The sequence below is a fragment of the Sebastes umbrosus genome, chromosome 20, assembly GCF_015220745.1.
Source record: "Sebastes umbrosus isolate fSebUmb1 chromosome 20, fSebUmb1.pri, whole genome shotgun sequence".
In the NCBI taxonomy this organism is placed as follows: Eukaryota; Metazoa; Chordata; class Actinopteri; order Perciformes; family Sebastidae; genus Sebastes; species Sebastes umbrosus.
In genome coordinates this window covers 1,989,481-2,008,498 of record NC_051288.1, presented here as the reverse complement: position 1 = coordinate 2,008,498, position 19,018 = coordinate 1,989,481, and the positions used below count along the sequence as shown (strand labels likewise).

At 41.7% G+C, this 19,018-nt stretch overlaps 1 protein-coding gene across 2 annotated transcripts in view; it reads left to right on the top strand.

Moving 5' to 3' along the window:
• Window positions 1–19,018, top strand: part of LOC119479124 (myosin phosphatase Rho interacting protein) — a 52,953-nt gene that overhangs the window by 22,792 nt on the left and 11,143 nt on the right. Inside the window, exons 8-16 of one of the 2 annotated variants that reach the window (XM_037754377.1) lie at window positions 1,244–1,370; window positions 3,767–3,871; window positions 6,740–6,796; window positions 8,421–8,489; window positions 8,582–8,671; window positions 10,622–10,731; window positions 12,326–12,893; window positions 13,910–14,044; window positions 15,834–15,893. In XM_037754377.1, coding sequence (XP_037610305.1) covers window positions 1,244–1,370; window positions 3,767–3,871; window positions 6,740–6,796; window positions 8,421–8,489; window positions 8,582–8,671; window positions 10,622–10,731; window positions 12,326–12,893; window positions 13,910–14,044; window positions 15,834–15,893 — 1,321 coding nt within the window. The remainder of the gene's footprint in view (window positions 1–1,243; window positions 1,371–3,766; window positions 3,872–6,739; window positions 6,797–8,420; window positions 8,490–8,581; window positions 8,672–10,621; window positions 10,732–12,325; window positions 12,894–13,909; window positions 14,045–15,833; window positions 15,894–19,018) is intronic. The other variant, XM_037754378.1, reaches the window with a different exon arrangement.

Below are 19,018 nucleotides of genomic sequence, written 5' to 3'. Positions count from 1 at the left end.
AGAGCTGATCTGGAGTCTGTCGTCCAGCTGCCGTCTATGAGAGACAGCTGTCAATCACTCACAAACTCCGATCAAACGATCAAACTAGGCAGCGCTGATCAAATATGAATCAATATTCTGTTACTGTAATGCCTATTTCTCTCCTCAGATGTTCTCAGAATCATCTGGTAGTGCACTGTTTAGCTGTAAAATGAGAAAGTTTGTGACCCGGCAGCCATGTTGAGATCTGCTGAGGAAATACCAAGCACCGCCCCACCAGCCGGAGCACAACCAATAGGAACGCTCTCTCTCTCTGAAATGACCTGTGATTGGTCAAAGTCTCCCGTCACGGGTTAGATGTTCTAAAGTCTGAAAACAGAGCCATGAGGAGGAGCAGAAGTCTAGTGTTCTCTCAGAACACTTGAATTACAATATTCTGAAAGGTTATTATGGGATTTTTGCCCAATGATGCCAAAAATATACTGACTACTGAAGTTTTAAACCCCCCCTTAAAATAAAGACGGCCTCGCGACCCCCTGTTAGGCTTTGGTGACCCCTAATTGGGGTCAGGACCCCCAGGTTGGGAACCAGTGCTTTAGACAAAAATCATACAGCGGGGGGTTTGTCTTCACACTGTCCATGTCCTCCTCTCCTCTCCTTCATTCCCTTTTAAGGACTGCGGCTTTGAGTCCCCAAATAAGGGCAATATTTAGGCTAAAGTGTAATATAATATTTCCCACTGCCTCTCACCCTCTTCCTCTCTGTAATGCAGATTCCTCTGTCATTTAACAAAAGGCCTGTGTGGGAACGTGTAGAGTCGGCATTGTACCGTATCAGGTCACAGATGGACACCAGTGAGCGTAGGCTGTTTCTTTGGATCTAAATAAATCCACTCAAACATCAGTCACAGAAAATACAAAGAGCAACACGATGACTGTGTTGTTGCTCCCTCAAGTGGGAACATTTCATCTCAAATGCTTCCATCCATCATCAGTCTGATTTGCCTAATCTTAGCAGTTCTTCAGATGCAGTGGAAGCATAAACAGGAAAGGGGACTTTTAGTTTCTGGTTTGTTCCTGGGACTGTTTGGTTAAAAAAGGGGCTGAAGATATTTTGTCTGACGGCATATCTTAGTGCCTTTCAGTACCTTCAGTGCTTGGAAAAAAATGAAGAATAATAAATAGATAATATGTAGGAAATACTACATGGGTTGTTATTCATTTAACTCAGCTGTGTGTGTGTGTGTCTGTGGGTTGATTTGCAGTCGCTCCGGTGTTATTGAGAAGTTGGAGGCCTTGGAGCTGGAGAATCCAGAGAAAATGGAGGTGGAAGAGTCGGGCAGGAGTGGAGCCAGACAGGGCCGAAGTGAGCACCGACGCTTCCACAGAGAGGTAAACACCGCTCAGTAAAACAATACATCTCACCTACTTCAACATACACTCTTTTATTACCATTTGCATTCTGATGATCTGCCAGTTTCTGTCCAAAAAACAACATTTTACAAGATTACATTTGAGATATCATGATAATATTATAATTTATCTTTGCTCAATTCTCATTATAATTGAACTCAGTGCAACCTCCGTATGCTAGCTGTTAGCTCTGTTATTTAGCCAAGCAGGACTGTGCTGCTTACCGGCTGCTAACAGCTAATGTTACTACTAGTTCTCAGAATTTTAGCATCGACTTGGAACCAAAGTTTTGGTTCTTCTTTTACCTAGCGCCAACGTTAGGGGTGGGGGAAAAAAATCGATTCACCTATGTATCGTGATTTTTTTCTATTACGATTTTTGAAATTGATTTTTTAATGCAAGAATCGATATGTTTGCTTCATTTGAGTCCATGTGGAGGTAGAAGGAAGTTACCGCTTTTATTTTTGTAGTATGAACAACGTGACGTCATATCCGTTCCGTGTCTGTCAGACCAAAACAAACCGCAGCGAGCCCAAACGAAAAAGTAGAAAACGGCGGAGGGTCGGCGTGGATACGGCCTGCATCCTCACATGTTAAATCCAAAGCTAGACATCACGGCTAAAGCTACATGCTAACTCTGTCACGGACAGGAAACGTTATTGTATCACGGTAACGTTGCGGTCGAGCCGGCCGTCGCTCTCATCTCCGTGGTCAAATGGGCCGACGCTACAACTGTAGAGCACCCATATACTGACATTTCTGTTCTCTGCATTCAAACGGCCCCGATGGAGCTGACCATGGATGGATAAAGAGAACGGAGCTGACGGGAGAGCTAGAGACCACCTTGGAGAAGTTAGAGGAAGTAGACACGAGGGACTACGTCCGCTTTTCAAAATAAGGTGTTAACAAAGGGAAATGCAGATACAAAATACATCTATGGAAATAAGATTGATTGGATTATATTCATCAGAAGTATAAAACATTACATGTCCCTTATGAATTAAAAAGACAATACCACTTTTTTGTGAGGGAAATTATATAATATTATAAATAATTCCTGACAATGACTGATATATTTGACTTCAGGACATCTCTGACTACATACATGCTGAAAATCGTTTTTACTGGATTAATTTAGAGATTTTCCAAAGTAAAAGTCCCTAGAAGTGTCTGATTAAACTTTTCCCCATGATCTAGTATTAAAATAGTTAACATAAATCTCAATAAATCGTAACATTAAATCGCAATACTTAAAAATTGCAATACATATTGAATCCGGCACCCGAGTGTCGGGATGGTATTGAATCAGGATATAGGTGAATTGTCCCAGCCCTAGCCAACATTGTGCAGCAGTTTATAAGAGATACGGTAAGACTTGTAAACAGTGTTTTTAAACAACATCACATGGCAGAACAGATGTGGGCTCAGCATCGGACCTAGCAGTGTGTTTTTTTTGTTTTTTAGTTTTTCTTCAATGTCCCAGCATCCCCCCCCTCCTGCTCTATCTTTTCCCTTCACCCTCGCCCTCTTCCCTCCATCTCTCCCTCTTCCCTGTCCGGTCTTTGTTTTGGTTGTAGGTCAGAGGTCAGCAGCGTGTGCTGTATTCATTTCCAGTTTCCATTCTGTGGTGGGATTCCCCTGGTGATTACGCTTCCCTTTCCCACCCCGGCCCTCTGTGCTCGGCTAGAACCACTTCAAAACCAAGCTTTAGGAGCTCCGACACACTGCTCCACAGAGTCACAGTCGCACACTGTGAAACACTCGGGTGCACACACATCAGTTAATCTTACTGTTGCTTTCAAGCACACAGATTTAGAGTTGGTATGTTTAGCCTCATGCTATCAGTGTGCTTTTTGTTTTCATTCTCTTTGGTTCGGTGCAGATTCTCACAAAATGTGGGTTTGATAAAGAAGGAATGGTTGTCATGACAATTGTCCACAGTGATTAATGCCAACTAGGGGTGTAAGAAAATATAGAATATTGCGATATTATGTTTTGTGATACTGTATCAATTCTCAAAAATACTATAGATTTTTTATTAATAGTTTAAAAGCAAAGATTAACTCCGTCAATACTTTATTTCATTTGCAAAGATATATGCTCCCTCTCAGTGTATGTGTCCTCCCAAAGTATTGCTATGATGTTGGATGTTATTTTTTTTTAAATCGCAATATATCAGTTAGCTTACAGTATCGCAATATATAGAATCGTAACTCCTGTATCATGATACGTATCATATCACCAGATTCTTGCCAATACACAGCCCTAACGGCCACCCAAACAGACTTCTTTTTGTCTATTCGAGTTTGAGTTAATTAACCAAACACAGGTATAAAAACAATGCAGAAAAAAACGTGCATGTGTGTGTTGTTAAGGAGCAGAGGCATGACGTGGGTCAGGGTCTGGATTTCCCCTCCGCCCTGCCGCCTCTGAGGAGAGCCAAGTCCCTGGACAGAAGGACCACTGAGTCGGTCATGACGGTGAGTGTTTTAGGTTTCTCTCTCTCGCTTTTCTAAAACAACCTCATCAAGAGGTCCAGGGGTCCGTCTCTACAGCATCTTCTGACTGCCAAAGGTTATTATGCATACAGTGATGTTGACAGGTTTTCAATGTGGTCATTTGAGTGGGTCCCACACACAGGACACTGGACCCCCCCCCCCCAATTTACATCCCTGTTCCGCATTGCGAACGAGAGTAGCTGAAGAAAACAACTTGTAAAAATACCACGCCGAGCTTTGATGCTGGCAGTAGGCCTGCTATTGTGTGAAGGGTCTAAGTGCAATCCACATGTTTCCATATTACGTCGTTGGTTTAAGGGTAAGTTTGCACAATGTATGTGTAGGGAGTGTGTGGTTGAGCGACAGGGAGAGAGAGTGATGGTGGATGTGCTCAGAGCAGACAGCTGTTGGCGATCGAAGCAGAGAAGAAACTAGCGGTAAAATTGTCTCTTGTTATTAAACGTACAGTGTCACATGCAATTGGCTGCTAGATTTGCTTCACTCACCAGCCAACAAAAACAATGGTAGTCTATTGAGTGGCTGGTGGATTTTGAAATCCACCAGCCACAGATGCAAGTGGACAAAAAAGGTCATTTTCAACCCTCACACACACACACACACACACACACACACACACACACACACACACACACACACAAACAAACACTTTTGCCCCCAGCCCCCCACTTCTGAAATGAATCCAGTGCCTCTGATTATCAGGGAATAACAGGGTGCGTCAGAGACGCAACATCAATGCATAAACGAGTCACGAGTCATCCAAATATTTTTATAAAGGAAATGACTTCTCATGGTAACCACAGTGGGCTTGACTGAACCAGTAGATTGTGTTATGGTTGTTTATAAATGGCAGGACTCGTGGAAGCTGCCTCGGGCAAGTTACACTTGTGTTACACACAATCAATCCAATAAAACCAGAATCAGACGTTGATGCCTACCCAAGGGTTTTTGTATGTACTGTATGTGGTCAGGCTCTCCCACCTTGAATGTAAACACTTCATTAAGCATGTTATGGGCCGTTAGGTAATTAGGTAATGTTTGGCATTTTTAAGGTGAATTGGTTATTAAAATTGAAGATCTTTTTTTTTTTTTCAAACAGTAAATTGACTGTACGACGGGGTAATAGGGCCACATTGATGGGGAAAAACAATCTGAGATTTTGAGAATAAAGTCATAATATTATGGGGAAAAAGTCATAATACGAGAATAAAGTCAGAACTTTACGAGAAAAAAAAGTTGTAATATTACGAGAATAAATTCATAACTTTACGTTACTTTACTAACTTTTTTTCTCGTAAACTTCTGACTTTATTCTCATAATACTACAAATTTGTTTCTTGTAAACTTCTGACTTTATTCTCATAATATTACAACTTTTTTCTCGTAAACCTATGACTTTATTCTCATATTAGGACTTTTTTCTCGTAAACCTATGACTTTATTCTCGTAATATTAGGACTTTATTCTCGTTATACTAGGACTTTATTCTCGTAATATTAGGACTTTATTCTCATAATATTATGACTTTATTCTCGAAATCTAGAGAGCCTGCATATGAGCTAAAAAACAAACGAGTGCACTTGCTGAGGAGATTGTTAGGTACAGAGAGATGTAGCTGATACAGCTGATGATAACGGTTGGGTTCAAATTTGTTCTGATTGTTTTGATATGAAGCAACACTTGATTATTGGAATTCCTCCTGAAGGCCTCGGTGTTTCAGTGTGTCTCTGGTCTCGCAGACAAAGCCTCTCCTGTTCTAAGCTGTAGGATCCAGGGTCAGCATCAGTGCCAGGTCTTCAGCTGTGTGGAGAGAGAGGTCACTGGGTTGTTATTGGGGCTGATTCGGTTAGGTAACAGAGTTAGGGGAATTAAAAATTGAGAAAGATCTTTGTGGTCGTCCCCACAGCTTTGCAGCCGAGATTTGCTCAGGAAAGGATTTATTTTTCCCAGTTTTACTGGGGACATTGTTAAAGAGGGAAGTGGAGCATTTATGATACACACAGCTATATGTAATGCAGCATTGTGAGATCTTCCTAACATTTCTTTGGCCGGGGTGTGAGGGTGTGGATGTTGTAGGCCAAACCTCCATGCTGCAGGGGGCAGTGCAGCCCCCTCCTCCCCCTCTTCTCTCCAGGTTATATTCCTCATTTCGCTCCCTCTGTGTGCAGATTTTGCCCGCTGCGTGTATTCATTGCACCCATTCTGTGTCATGTGTGTTATTATATTTCTGTCAGCCACCTCCGAAGCGAGACAGGTGTGTGTGTATGTATGTGTGTGTGTGTGTGTCTGTGTCTGTGTGTGACAGTGTATATCACAACTTACCACTGCTTCCTGAGGTCACCACTCACATGTGTGTGTTTCTTCCACTGTGTGGAATCACAGCAGACCACAACAGTATTGAGCATCTGCATCCTCAGCTAGAGTAGCACAGACTGGCAAATCTGGCAGAAGTTGCCCCTGGCCAGTGGACCACATTTAGACAATGTCATATCTTCTAAATTTGTCCTTGATCCATTGGTAGGGTCAACTTCTACCCTCAGCTGACTGACTGAGTGAGCATGTGTTTTTGCTGCTCTTAAAGACGTATTTTTGTACTTGAATTTGACATATTGCCAGTGTAATTTAGGAATTGTTTGAGGCTACTTTCTGGATGAATTTGTAGTCTGCTTTATCTTGCTATATTTTACAGTAAGTGGTGGTAATCTACTGCAACACTTTCTAAAAGAAAGATGACATGGCAAAATTACATTTTGCATGTTGCAACAGTTTTTTTCTGCACTATTACAGACAGATGTTTTCAGGTTTTTAACATCTTTTCTTTTCTTTTTCTAGCCGGATTTACTGAACTTCAAGAAAGGTTGGATGGTGAAGCTGGATGAGCAAGGCCAGGTACTTAATGAACTGTTAATCTGCCTTTGTCTGTAAAAAAGTAATAATAAAATAGAAAAAATAAAGAAACAAAATGCCAGATACAGTAAAATAAATCATTATTTTTGATTGTTGATGATTAACCCTCCGAGACCCGCGGAATCATCGGCAATCCGGACCGACTTTGCTGCCTTTCAGAGGCTGTATTGGGCTCAGTTTTAGAGCTGGAGTTAAGGTATCGCATGAAACTAGAAAACCTGAGAAATGCATCAGTACCAACCAGGTCATGGTAGCTTGTCAGGAAGGAGGATAAATAACACTCCAAAGTTGGACTAGATTTTGGTGAGGAAAAATGACCTGTGGTGACCTCTAGGATAATCACAGCCTCATGAAACTTTACAGACACAAACTAGAGACTTAGAGCATTCAGAGGATGGATGGATCAGACTAGAGACCTAGAGCATTCAGAGGATGGATGGATCAAACTAGAGACCTAGAGCATTCAGAGGATGGATGGATCAAACTAGAGACCTAGAGCATTCAGAGGATGGATGGATCAAACTAGAGACCTAGAGCATTCAGAGGATGGATGGCTTTCCTAGCTACATTGACAATAAGGGGGTTTCTGAGCAGTTTACACAACAGAAGTGCTCGCCATCCAATCGCTAAAAAATGCAATTCTTGCAGAAATCTCAAATTTTCAAAAGTTTTTGATCCCAAATCACAGCATGTCTTTTTCTATGGTGTTCCTCAAGGTCTTGGTGTCTTAATGTGGTATTTTGGAGGGATTATTGATCATTTTTGATCAATTCTCCAGTGATAAAAATGGTTAAATTTAGCACCAAATCTGTTTAACAAATGTTATCAACCCACAAAACTTATGAGACATAATAGAGCATGGGGACGGCCATCATATACTTCTATCATAATGTTCTTAGCCCTTATACACTTTCGCAATTTATTTTAATTAATTCATGTTTATTTCTGATTCATGACTAGAACAGCTTGACACACAGTGCTGAGCTGCGTCTCAAATTAATCTTCAGGTTCCAGCTTTCAGATGATGTACACCCCTTCTATGTGACATCTACTGTTGACCTGCTATCTCCCCCTAAACACCCCCTGTAACCCCCTAAAAAAAGACTAAAACGCGTCTATGTGGGTCTCTTAAGTAAAAGCTGTTTGAGTAAAAAAAACACATCATAAGTAAAACCTAAATTGAAAGAACGTATCTAGCTACAAATCATCCAGACATATTGACACAGTGCATTAGATAAAGGTATAATGTTGGCATTTTGATGAAGTTTCTTTTTGACAATGATCATCAGAAAAGGAGTCACATGCCCCTTCAAACAGCATCTGAACTGTGCACATACAGCACTCAGCCTTCTATGGCCTTTACAGAGGTGTGGTCACACTTTGATGTTGTATCTTCAATGGACTTAAAAGACCAGGGTGGAGCCTGAAGGATTCCAAAATCCATCTTTATATGATATAAAGAGAGGCAACCTCTGTGCCGTCGTAGCACAGGTGTTATTGACTGACGGGACGTTTAATATGTGACTACTTCTATTATTACCGTAACATGCTCTGTGGATGTATGTGGCTGCTTTAAAGAAATCTATTTCTCCTGTCCATGTTGTAGTGGAAGAAATACTGGTTTGTCTTGACGGATCACAGCCTGAAATACTACAAGGATTCCATTGCAGAGGAGGTGAGCTTATTATTTGATGTTATTGTGTATTTTTATATATTGGATAGTTCTTTGTTCTATTTCATGTTTGTCTCATATTTGTGTTCCCTCAGGCCTCTGACCTGGATGGGGAGATTGACCTGTCTACTTGCTACAATGTAACTGAATACCAGGCTCAACGCAACTATGGTTTCCAAATACATGTAAGAGGCTTCGCCTTCTCATAAAGGACAAATGTTTTTACTATGAATGTTAAGGGTGTTCCCATCAGGAGTTTTGGGAAGCAGAATCGGCCGTTCTGATCTCCAATACCGGTCACGGGTCTATTTTAATAGACTACAATTCAAATTGTGCTTAGAGGGAATTATTTTCACCGGACATCATGACCAGTGTGTGTGTCTGCTCGTCTCTCTCGCTCTTGTGGGGCAGGAAAATCAGAAGGGTTTGCAAGGATGGGACGCATATTGCATAATTTATCAGATTCAGATAGGCTAAATTATATCATATATAACATGTCTTTTTGGCCTATATCTTTTAGTTTTTTTATAGATTATCAGTGTGTTTTCTTTCTAAATTTGCTTGCGGAAAAAATAGATCTGATAGACGGCGAGAGATGGCGAGCCAGCCAGGGAACTTCGCAGTGCCGTCCATGTGTGTTTGTGAATGTTTTTGTGTCCAGCTGTGTTGCTCTCAGAGCGAAGTAAAGAGCAGACGTGAAAGCAGGCAAATGAGTATTGAAAATGTTTCAATTACAAACGATGCGTCATCTGATTGGCTCTTTTGGTCGGCCTTTATAGAGACCACCGATCAAACTATTTAGAACGGCTGATAATGATCGGTGACCGATTGATCGGAGCCCCCTTAATGAATGTTCACCTTTTCAGTCATTTATATCAGCACAGGAAAAATGTTTAGTCTTCCTCCCACATAGCCCTGACCTTTTTAGAATATCGTTTACACGTTGTACTGTGACTCAAAAGAGCCTTTTCACAGCAGACATTTTGACATGTCACAGTAGGAAAAGCCCAAGTGTATTTAATAACATTAATGTGTAATATTGTGCATGCTAGCTCACTGAAATAGCTTACTGGGACACATAATGGAACCAAGCCATCGTTGACTTTATCAATTTCGCCTGCTTTTCCTACTCTGAGTCAAAATGTCTAAGTAAGGGGTGGACATATCTCATATCTGCATATCTCATTTTGTATCATTGATTTGATTTTAGAGTTGATTTTATTATTATTACGTCATAGTAGCAGTATAAATTACAAATAATACCAGACAAATAAAACACCCTGACTTTTTTTCCAAGCTTGAGAAACAAAAGTAGCCAACTTATAAACATTAAAAATGAAATAGCCGTTCCATTTTGTCATCATCCGAGCACCAAAACACAAACACTCTAAGCAGACATTTCATCTAAAATAGAAGTTTGTAACTCATCATAGTATGGACAATACAAAAGGACATGTGATTGATTTTCAACTTCTCCTAACTCGCATACTTCGCACAACCTGTTGTCTTCCTGGATGTTTGTAAATCTACCGACTTCCAGGGCCAGACATATGTCATAATGTAGTAAATGTTCAGGAAGTTCTGTGTATAAACCATATATGGATAAAATAACCAGATAGGAATGAAACACCGGACAGTATATCACCATATTAATCCAAAAATTGAATAAAGCCGTTCCACAATTGCAAAATAAATGGGGCGGCTATGGCTCAGGGGGGAGAACGGGTCATCATTTAATCATAAGGTTGGCGGTTCAATCCCCGTCTCCTCCTGTCCGCATGTCAAAGTGTCCTTGAGCGAGACACTGAGCCCCACATAAAGCCCACTGCTCCTAAACTGCTTAGGATGGGTTAAATGCAGAGGTCAAATTTCATGCGTGTTTTTTTTAGTTTAATACATCCAAAAATATAACGGTGAACGAATAGCTACCACAGTATAAATCTCTGATGGCAGACAAATGTATATAATCTCATACACTGTCATATGACCACCCAACCCGTAGTCTAAACAAAAACAGAACTTTTCAAATGAATAATTATTGAATGCGGGTTAGTTGTATCACATTACGTACTGTATAGTACCACTGTGTAATCAACAGTCACGGTGTATATTTCATGGTGCTTCTAAATGTTTAGACCCAGGAGGGAGTGCACACTCTGTCGGCCATGACGGCAGGTATACGCAGGAACTGGATCCAGGCAGTCATGAAGAACGTCAGACCCTCCACTGCCCCTGATGTGGCAAGGTGAGTACAACTGTGTCAGCTCTACTGCACACATTTTTCAACCATATTGATAATTCAGCCTCTGATTTAAGTTGGAAAGATGATTAACCCCCCCGGGGAGGCCACGGGATGCTGTAGAGTCATGTTGCGTTATGGCTCCGCATCCGGTATCGCAGCTCCGTTACATCTTCAAGCAGTCTGTACTCAGTATTGTATAGTTTTTCCAACATTTTTAGTTTTTTTTCAAGTACCAGGACAGTCCATCATCATTAATCCTTTAAGGCGTTAGCATGTTCATTCTGCCTCGATCGGGTCTCAAACTCACAACCTCAGACACCAAGAACATGTCACTATCTTGGTGAGCTTACTGCCGGAGGAAACTACCACTTCACACTATGACATCACACTATGACTGAGGCAGTCGCCAGGGTTGCATGTAAAGGCAGATTTCAAACTAGTGTCAAAAATTCAGTTTTTGAGATAAAATTCTGAGAATTTGCACCCTTCATGTAGACAACATAGAGATATTAGTCAGTCATTTATTTTAATTAAGATTGATTGCTCCATAAGTTACAAACTGATGTTTGAAATTGCTTGATTTCCATTCACTGCAATGGTTCACATGAGGTTAGAATTCAAAATGCAGTCAAAAATACAGTTTTTGCGATAAAATTCTGAAATTTATTGCCCTACATCTACCATCACCTAAACATTTTTTTATTTATTTTCTTGAATATTGGAGCTTTATTTAGCTAGAATTTGCAGTAGCAGTACTGTTTACACTAAAATGTTTTGATGAACTTTGAGCTCAATTTGTGATAATTCAAAATTCTGTCTGGATCATTTGTGGAGGACAGTCTGAAGATGCAGCAAGTTTGGTGTCGATTGAGCAAAAAATGTAGGAGGAGATAGGTTTAATAAGTTTTACAGTGAGTGATGGATTCATAATTCCTGCCAGGTTGAAGCATCTGAACATTCCTGCACACTTGGGCTACATTTTGGTGGTAGCACGTACAACTGATTTGTTATGAATTTTCAAAGTTTTGACCTTTAGGCGTTTGCTGTAGCGCCACCATCAGGACTATTGGCCCACAAAGCCAGCTGAGGAAGTTTAGCATAGGACTGGAGCTATGTGCAAAGTTTGGTTTATTTTCATGCATGGGAAGGCAGATTTTCTAGGAGGAAGAAGAAGAAGAATATTGACAAAAACAAGAGGGACCAGCAGCTTAGCTGCCCGGCCACTAAAAACCTTTTTTAATATGTGTACGTAAAGATAAAATCAATAACTAATGAAGGCATCATTGAATACTAAAATGTTCAGTCGTCAAACGATTATCATTTATAGGCGTTGTATGCATTCAAAAGTAAATTTCATGCTTTAGAGACACAAGTTGCTCTCGCAAAAATAGACACGGTGACGATAGTGGAGTGGAAAAATGCCAACAGTGGACATTAACCAAAGGACAGAATGGCAGCAGATTGTCTCCGGCGACTGCAACACAGCCGCATCCAGTGGACTTTGGGAGTCTGAGATGTCGAGAGCATCTTTTGGGACATGGACAATGAGCATTTTGAAGCTAAAACTTACTTGCTTGTCTTTTTTACTGTCTTTCAGCTCAACTGAGGACCATGGCTCCTTCTCTGCTTTGGAGGGTCTGGTTCGGCCAGATGTCACCCAGGACTCTCCCTCCTCCGAGACCTCGTCCGTGGATAGAGAATCCACTCAGGGTGTCGTAAAAAGCCGGGCACGTGAACGCAGAAGAGAAGGCCGCTCTAAGACATTCGACTGGGCAGAGTTCAGACCCATCGCTCAGGCTCTGGCTCAGCAGCGGGCTCAAGAGGCCGAGAGCCTCCAGGCGGACCTGGGAGAGCTGGAGCGCAGTCGGAGGAGAGAGGAGAGGCGGAAGAGATACGAGTCTGCGACCAGCTCATCGGCGGAGCAAACATCCACGAAAGAAGGAGGGAGGACAGACTATGAGAGTGGAGATGGAGTCAGACAGACAGATTCATTAGGTCCCCCGTCTTTGGAGAAGCAGCAGAGGGTGGAGGAGGTGATCGAACAACACTGGCAACAAGTGGAGAAGACACCCATACGGGAGGAGAGGAGGGTGCCTCTGCCCACCACAGGGCAATCCAGAGAGACTGTTGAGCTGGACCAGCTGCTGGACAATTACAAGCAAGGGGTATGTTTAGTCTGTTCAGTGAATATCAACTTAACTCAAGTCACACAAGTTGCAAACCAGGGTAGCAAAATCTGAAAAACAAAAATGAAATTGGTTCTCATTATTCTCCCATATAACATTTGGCTACATTTCCTTTATCACGGTGGCACATTAGGTTGGTTCCAGTTTTTAAATTGGGTCATGTAGCTTCATACTGTCCGTCAGCTGTCTATCTTTAGCGAAATACAAAAACATTATCATGCAGAGAGCATATTAACCAGGAAACAGCCAAGAGTTTCACTTTTATTGTTTCACCAACTCACAGAATGAACACCAATTAAAGCAGCAGTGGGTAGAAATGGAGCAAATGTGATTAAAACAAGTTATTTTTATAAAACGGTCACTATATCCTGACAGTAGTGCATGAGACAGGTAATCTGAAAAAAATCATGTTCCTCTGTGTCCTCCGGAGGACAACCAATCAGAGCCGATCTGGAGTCTGCCGTCCAGCTGCCGTCTATGAGAGCCGGCTGTCAATCACTCACGAACTCCGACCAAACGGTCAATCTAGGCAGCGCTGATCAAATATGAATCAATATTCTGTTACTGTAATGTCTATTTCTCTCCTCAGATGTTCTCAGAATCATATTGTAGTGTACTGTTTAACTTTAAAATGATAAAGGTTGTGACCCGGTAGCCATGTTGAGATCAGTTGAGGAAATACCAAGCACCGTCCACCAGCCGGAGCACAACCAATAGGAACGCTCTCTCTCTCTCTGAAATGACCTGTGATTGGTCAGAGTCTCCCGTCACGGGCTAGATGTTTTAAAGCCTGAAAACAGAGCCATGAGGAGGAGCAGAAGTCTAGTTTTCTCTCAGAACACTTGAATTACAATATGCTGAAAGTTTATTATGGGATTTTTGCACAATGATGCCAAAAATATTCTGCCTACTGCAGGTTGAGTTGTTTTTTATATGAAAACTATGAATTGTTCAGGCCATTGCTAACCCTCCCCACCCCCCTGCTGCTCCTGCAGATAGAGGTCCTGAAGGCCCAGCTGGAGAGCTGTCACCAGCAGCTCCTCGACTCAAACAAGCACAAGCAGGAGCTGGAGCTCCAGCTGAGGACAGCTCTGGAAGAGCAGGACATCCGGACAGGGTACATCTCTCCGGTGAGTCATCAGTCTCTGTGTGCAACTGCATTGCACTGTATGATGGGAGATCCTGTTGTACATGTCATTTGTATTTTCTCAGTTGAGCAGTGTTTTTCTCTTCCATTTTGTGTAACATTCTTTGCATGTTGTATTTTATTGTAAGAAAACCATCAAACAAACTGACATCAAAGCAACAACATGGCTCCAGACATGTGCCTCTGCATGAGTTCATTGCATGTTGGAAAAAACATTGAGATCTTATTACTACATTGGCTTCTACTAGTTCATCTATCTCTGTGTTACAGGTCTCTACTGTATCTGAACTCATGCTAGCGTTTACTTCAGTATTGCGTTGATTTTGGAACACAGAACTCAAGTTTTGTGGTTGATGATGTGACTTTCTGAGGATTATTTCACTCTAAACGAGAAAGAGATATTTTTTAACTCAACTGCTAGGAATAATGTTTCCATTGCACTGTTTTTTGGTTTTATTTATAGACCAACTTTTGCACCCCAGCCAAGCCTAAAAAAACTTTTTTTCCACCCTGTTTTTCAATTCAAAATCAAAATGTGCTTAAAACTGGTGGATAGAAACACACATATTGTCATGTGACAACCATGCCCGCTTCTGTGCATTCAGTTCAAATTACGGAAATTAAAATGGAAAAGTGCAAATGGGGTATGGAGGGAAAGCCATGATGAAGAGAAAAAAAAACTAGTATTGTGTATTTCCATTTAAAATTTCATCTTTTTTTATTATCCATTGAAATTTTAATGTTTTTCTATTTTAGGTTCTTATTTTATATATTTTTAAACTACTGATGGATCATCTCAATTTCAGATATTCTTGTTAATATTTAATTATAGCCTTATTCTTTGTACTTGGCTAAAAATAGTTGATCACTTAATTTTTTTAAATGTGGATTTAGAGTGATGCTAACCTCCATGGTCACTGGTACAGTAGCTTTACTTGCTAGAATATTTGGCTCGACATGTATGAATAATAACCTCTCGGCTTGTTTTTTAATTATTTGCATGGACGTCAGATTCTCATCTTCTATTAACTGCTATACAGACCCGCCATTTGTTGATCTGTTAACACATATTATTGTACATACCGAAGCTATGTGATGGCATAAATATGTGATGTTTGAGGAATTGCTGTGCTTTTGTGTCGACGTATGGATGGTTTCGAGGCTGAAGGATTACTTTTATAGATGATTCAGTTGATTGATTTTTTTAGATTATAATGTATGCTATTGTTGTCTTGCTTTTTGTTTGAGAAATAGAACACTTAAGTAACTTGCAGTGAAAGTTGAAGAAAGTTTGAAAATATATTGGAACATTAGATTTTAGTCAAATAATACTATTCATCTCCTCTCAGAAAAGAATTGCTTTGGTGCGAGACATGAGCTTGGACCTGAGAACCTCAGAAATGTGTTTGTAGGAGCTGGTATGCCTTCCATCCTTGAGTAAACCTTCTAAGCTGAAACTAATATTGCATTACTTAACACATTAAGTAACTTTTAACCTTTTAATGTGCATGCTCTGTTGAGAAGAACTAACCCTGGCCATTTAATCTCTTTCCTTTGCTTTGAATTTACACCATTAAAATCTAACGCAGTTTTGATTTTGTTTTGAATCACTGTTAATTTACATCATTTGGGATTATGTGGGAAATCTTTTTTTTTTGTAATGTCACTTTTTGAATGAGGGAAATAATTGGTAGTTAACGCTGATTTTTTTTTAGCAAGCTTTGTGTCTCCCCTGCTGTGTGTTAACCAACTGTCTGGTCCCCTTTTCCAAGCCGGAGCACCCTTTGGGTCTGGAGGCTGATGTGACGCCCCAGACGAAGAGGCCCGAACTGGTTAGTTCTCAAGCACAGAGTTTAACAAAGAAGTACCAGGAGACGAAAGAGCTCCTGAAGCTGCAAGAGCTGAAAAAGCGCAATATGCAGGCACAGCTTGGCCTCTCGCTTTCTCACCTCCCCATCAAGGAACCTTGCTTTTCTGAACCCCCAAAACTAGCCACTCTGGAAGACCCTCCCCCTGAACTTGTCCAAAAAACAGTTAGCTTCTTGTTCCAGGACAGTACAGAGGCAATTCAAGAACTAGAGGACTTGATAGCTGGTAAACCTCTGTCCTTAAAGGAGCTGGCAAAAGTGTTGAGATTCCATAGTTGTAATCAAGAGACAGCAGAGAAATATGAACTTCAGAAGCTCTTGGAGACCTGGAAGTACCAGCAGGAGATAGAAAATGAAACATTAAAAATGAGTTTGGCCAGGGCAGGAGAAAGCATCCGTGAATACGAAGCCCGCCTTCTAACCATGGAGGATTTAGTGGGTAAGGTTCAGAAGCAAAGTTTTGAAAGCCTAAAAAGCCCCTACGGCCCCCTCTCAGAACTTGAAAACCATTCGAAGACAAATGAGATGACGAATGGGATGCTCTCTCAGAGGGTTGAACTTTTGACTAGTGAAAACGGGGCATTGAAACAACGGTGTCAGGAGATAGTGAACCAACTGACCGAGGCTGACAGGGAAATAGACAGACTGAAAGTCGAGCTGATCGGCCAGCAGGGCGGCAAACAGCATCATCTGGTCACGGAAGAGCTGAAAAGACTGAAGGCCGAACTGGCTGAAAACCAGGCAAACGCTATAGACAGGGAGTTTTACGAGAGGGAGTTGAATGAGAAATCCTTGAGGCTCCATGAAGCTCTGATTACCTTGGAGGAGCTCGGCAGCACCTTAAAAGACACTGAGAAGAAGCTGCAGTTGAAAGACGCCAGGCTGAAAGGTCTAGGCTTTCACACAGATTGTGAGGACGAGGAGTTACACCCAGAGGAAGAGCAACTCAAAGAGCTCCTCGAAGCCTCACAAGCAAAGTTGTTTGAGATGGAGGCAAACCTTCAGTCTACAGAGCAGCGCTGTTTGGAGCTTGAAGCCAGGAACAGTGAACTAATCACACTAAAACAGGAATCTGAGAAAGTCAGTAGAGAGAAGCTAAGAGAGGCAGAAAACAAAATAAGAACGCTACGAGAGAAGACCGGTAGAGTTGAAAAGACACTCGGCGAGTGTGTTGAGGCAGGAGAGAAGCAGGTCGATGATAAAGGACTTATAAAGCAAGTAGTAGGAGAGATTGAGAAGAAGTCTGAGGCGATTAATATGGTTTTAGAGATGTTAGCAAAGGTAGATGTTAATGTAGAGAAAATGCTCAGTGATTTAAAAAGCACTTTATTCGGTTTTTCGAAAGAAGAGCCACTGTGTGTGAGTCAGAAAGACATGAGGTTGGTCATAGAGGGAGAGTTCTGGAGCCAGCTGTTGAGTTCATCTGAAATCAAACCAGAGGAAAACACTGACAGCTGTGAAAGAGGCGTGGCACAACAGATGATGGCACAGAGGCGCTTGATGCTCTTAATTAGGAGGATTTGTCCACAAGCAGAAGTTGAGAGCGAGGTAGTGGCGGAGCTAGATTTTGCAGCCATGTACAGATGGCTTGATAATGAAACACATGCCCTGGTTCTTAAAGAGTTAACAGAGACTTTGGAGGCAAAGTCAAGTGTTTTGAAGCAGATTGCATCCGGTGTGAAATTAGCCAAAGACGACCAGCTCGTGTCTTTGGCTCTAACAAGCTTTGATTTTGGTCGAGAACCGAAACAGTCCTCTGAACATCTGTTTGACGCCCTTAAAGAAGCCCGCATGTCTTATGTGATCACCAGGCTGAAAGTCCAACATGAGAAAGAATTAAAGCAGACAAATGTTCAGATTGGTTGCTCGGATTGTCCAAATTGTCCTAAATTGAGAGAAGTCATCAGAGATCTCGAGTCCAAACTGGCAGATCTTCAGAGTCAACTATCTGAGGCTTCTTTTAAAACCACCGCAGGGCCACCGACTTTGATCCAGATCGAAGGAGAGCCCATAGACTCATCGGACAACTACATTGAGCTTCATGACATGATAGCCAGGCATAAGAAGGAACTACGAGAGGTCAAAGACAGCTACAAGCAGGAAGCAGAAAAGTTGAGGCAGGAAATCGCTAAGGCCGGCGAGACACTCCGCGTCCGTTCGGAAGAAAATGTGAAAGAGATCGACTCGCTGACAGACTGCATGGAGAACCTGCGGAAGAAGCACGAGACGGAGAGGACAAACCTCACGGAGAGGTTTGACTGGGAAATGGAAGAGCTGAGAAGCATGATGAGTCCGGCAAACCCAGAAAAGAACTGGACAGATGAGGACAGACCGCAGCACCACGCCTCGGACCAAACATCCACCCTGAAGGAGCGCATTCAAGAGCTGGTCACCCAGGTGTCGGTCATGACCCAAGAGATGAGACGGCGCGAAGAGAAGGGAGACATTACGACTCTACGGAAGAAATACGAGAAAGACCTGGAAAACCTGAAGGTGGAAGCGCTCCTTGTCCTTGCTGTCCTCCATCTGTGATTCCTTGTGTTCCTTTGTGGCATTCCCAGATCCTCCCTTCCTTCCCCATCCCCCCCGCTGCCCTTCCTAACACTGCTCACCCTACTCTCGCATCTTTGTTCTGTAAACCACTTTTCTTCTGTGTTGCATGAAAACTAACCCTTCTCTAGGTTTATGTGATCATTGACGCCGCAGTAGTCGTGTACTGAGGAACCCATTTTGTTGAAGTCTCATCACTTGTAGAACTTTGAGTAACTGGAACATTTGATTAGAGAAAAAAAAAGAAAATCAACAGAAGCCATCAGATTGTTTTACACTACCCCATCATATCATCCTCTGAAATGAGTTCCTCTGGTTGTAGTTCAATGTGCTTATTAATCTAACCGTTTGACCTTGCTATTTACATTTTGAAGGGCAAATATTTCTGAACTTTTGAATATTTAGAATTATCATTTCAAGTTATTTTGCCTACGAGCTTCATTTGTACGGTTTGGATCTCTTTTCCTTTGGCCGTCTCTACTAACAGTTTAATCTTACTCCATACTTTCTCTGAATAACAGTTGATGACATAACATTTC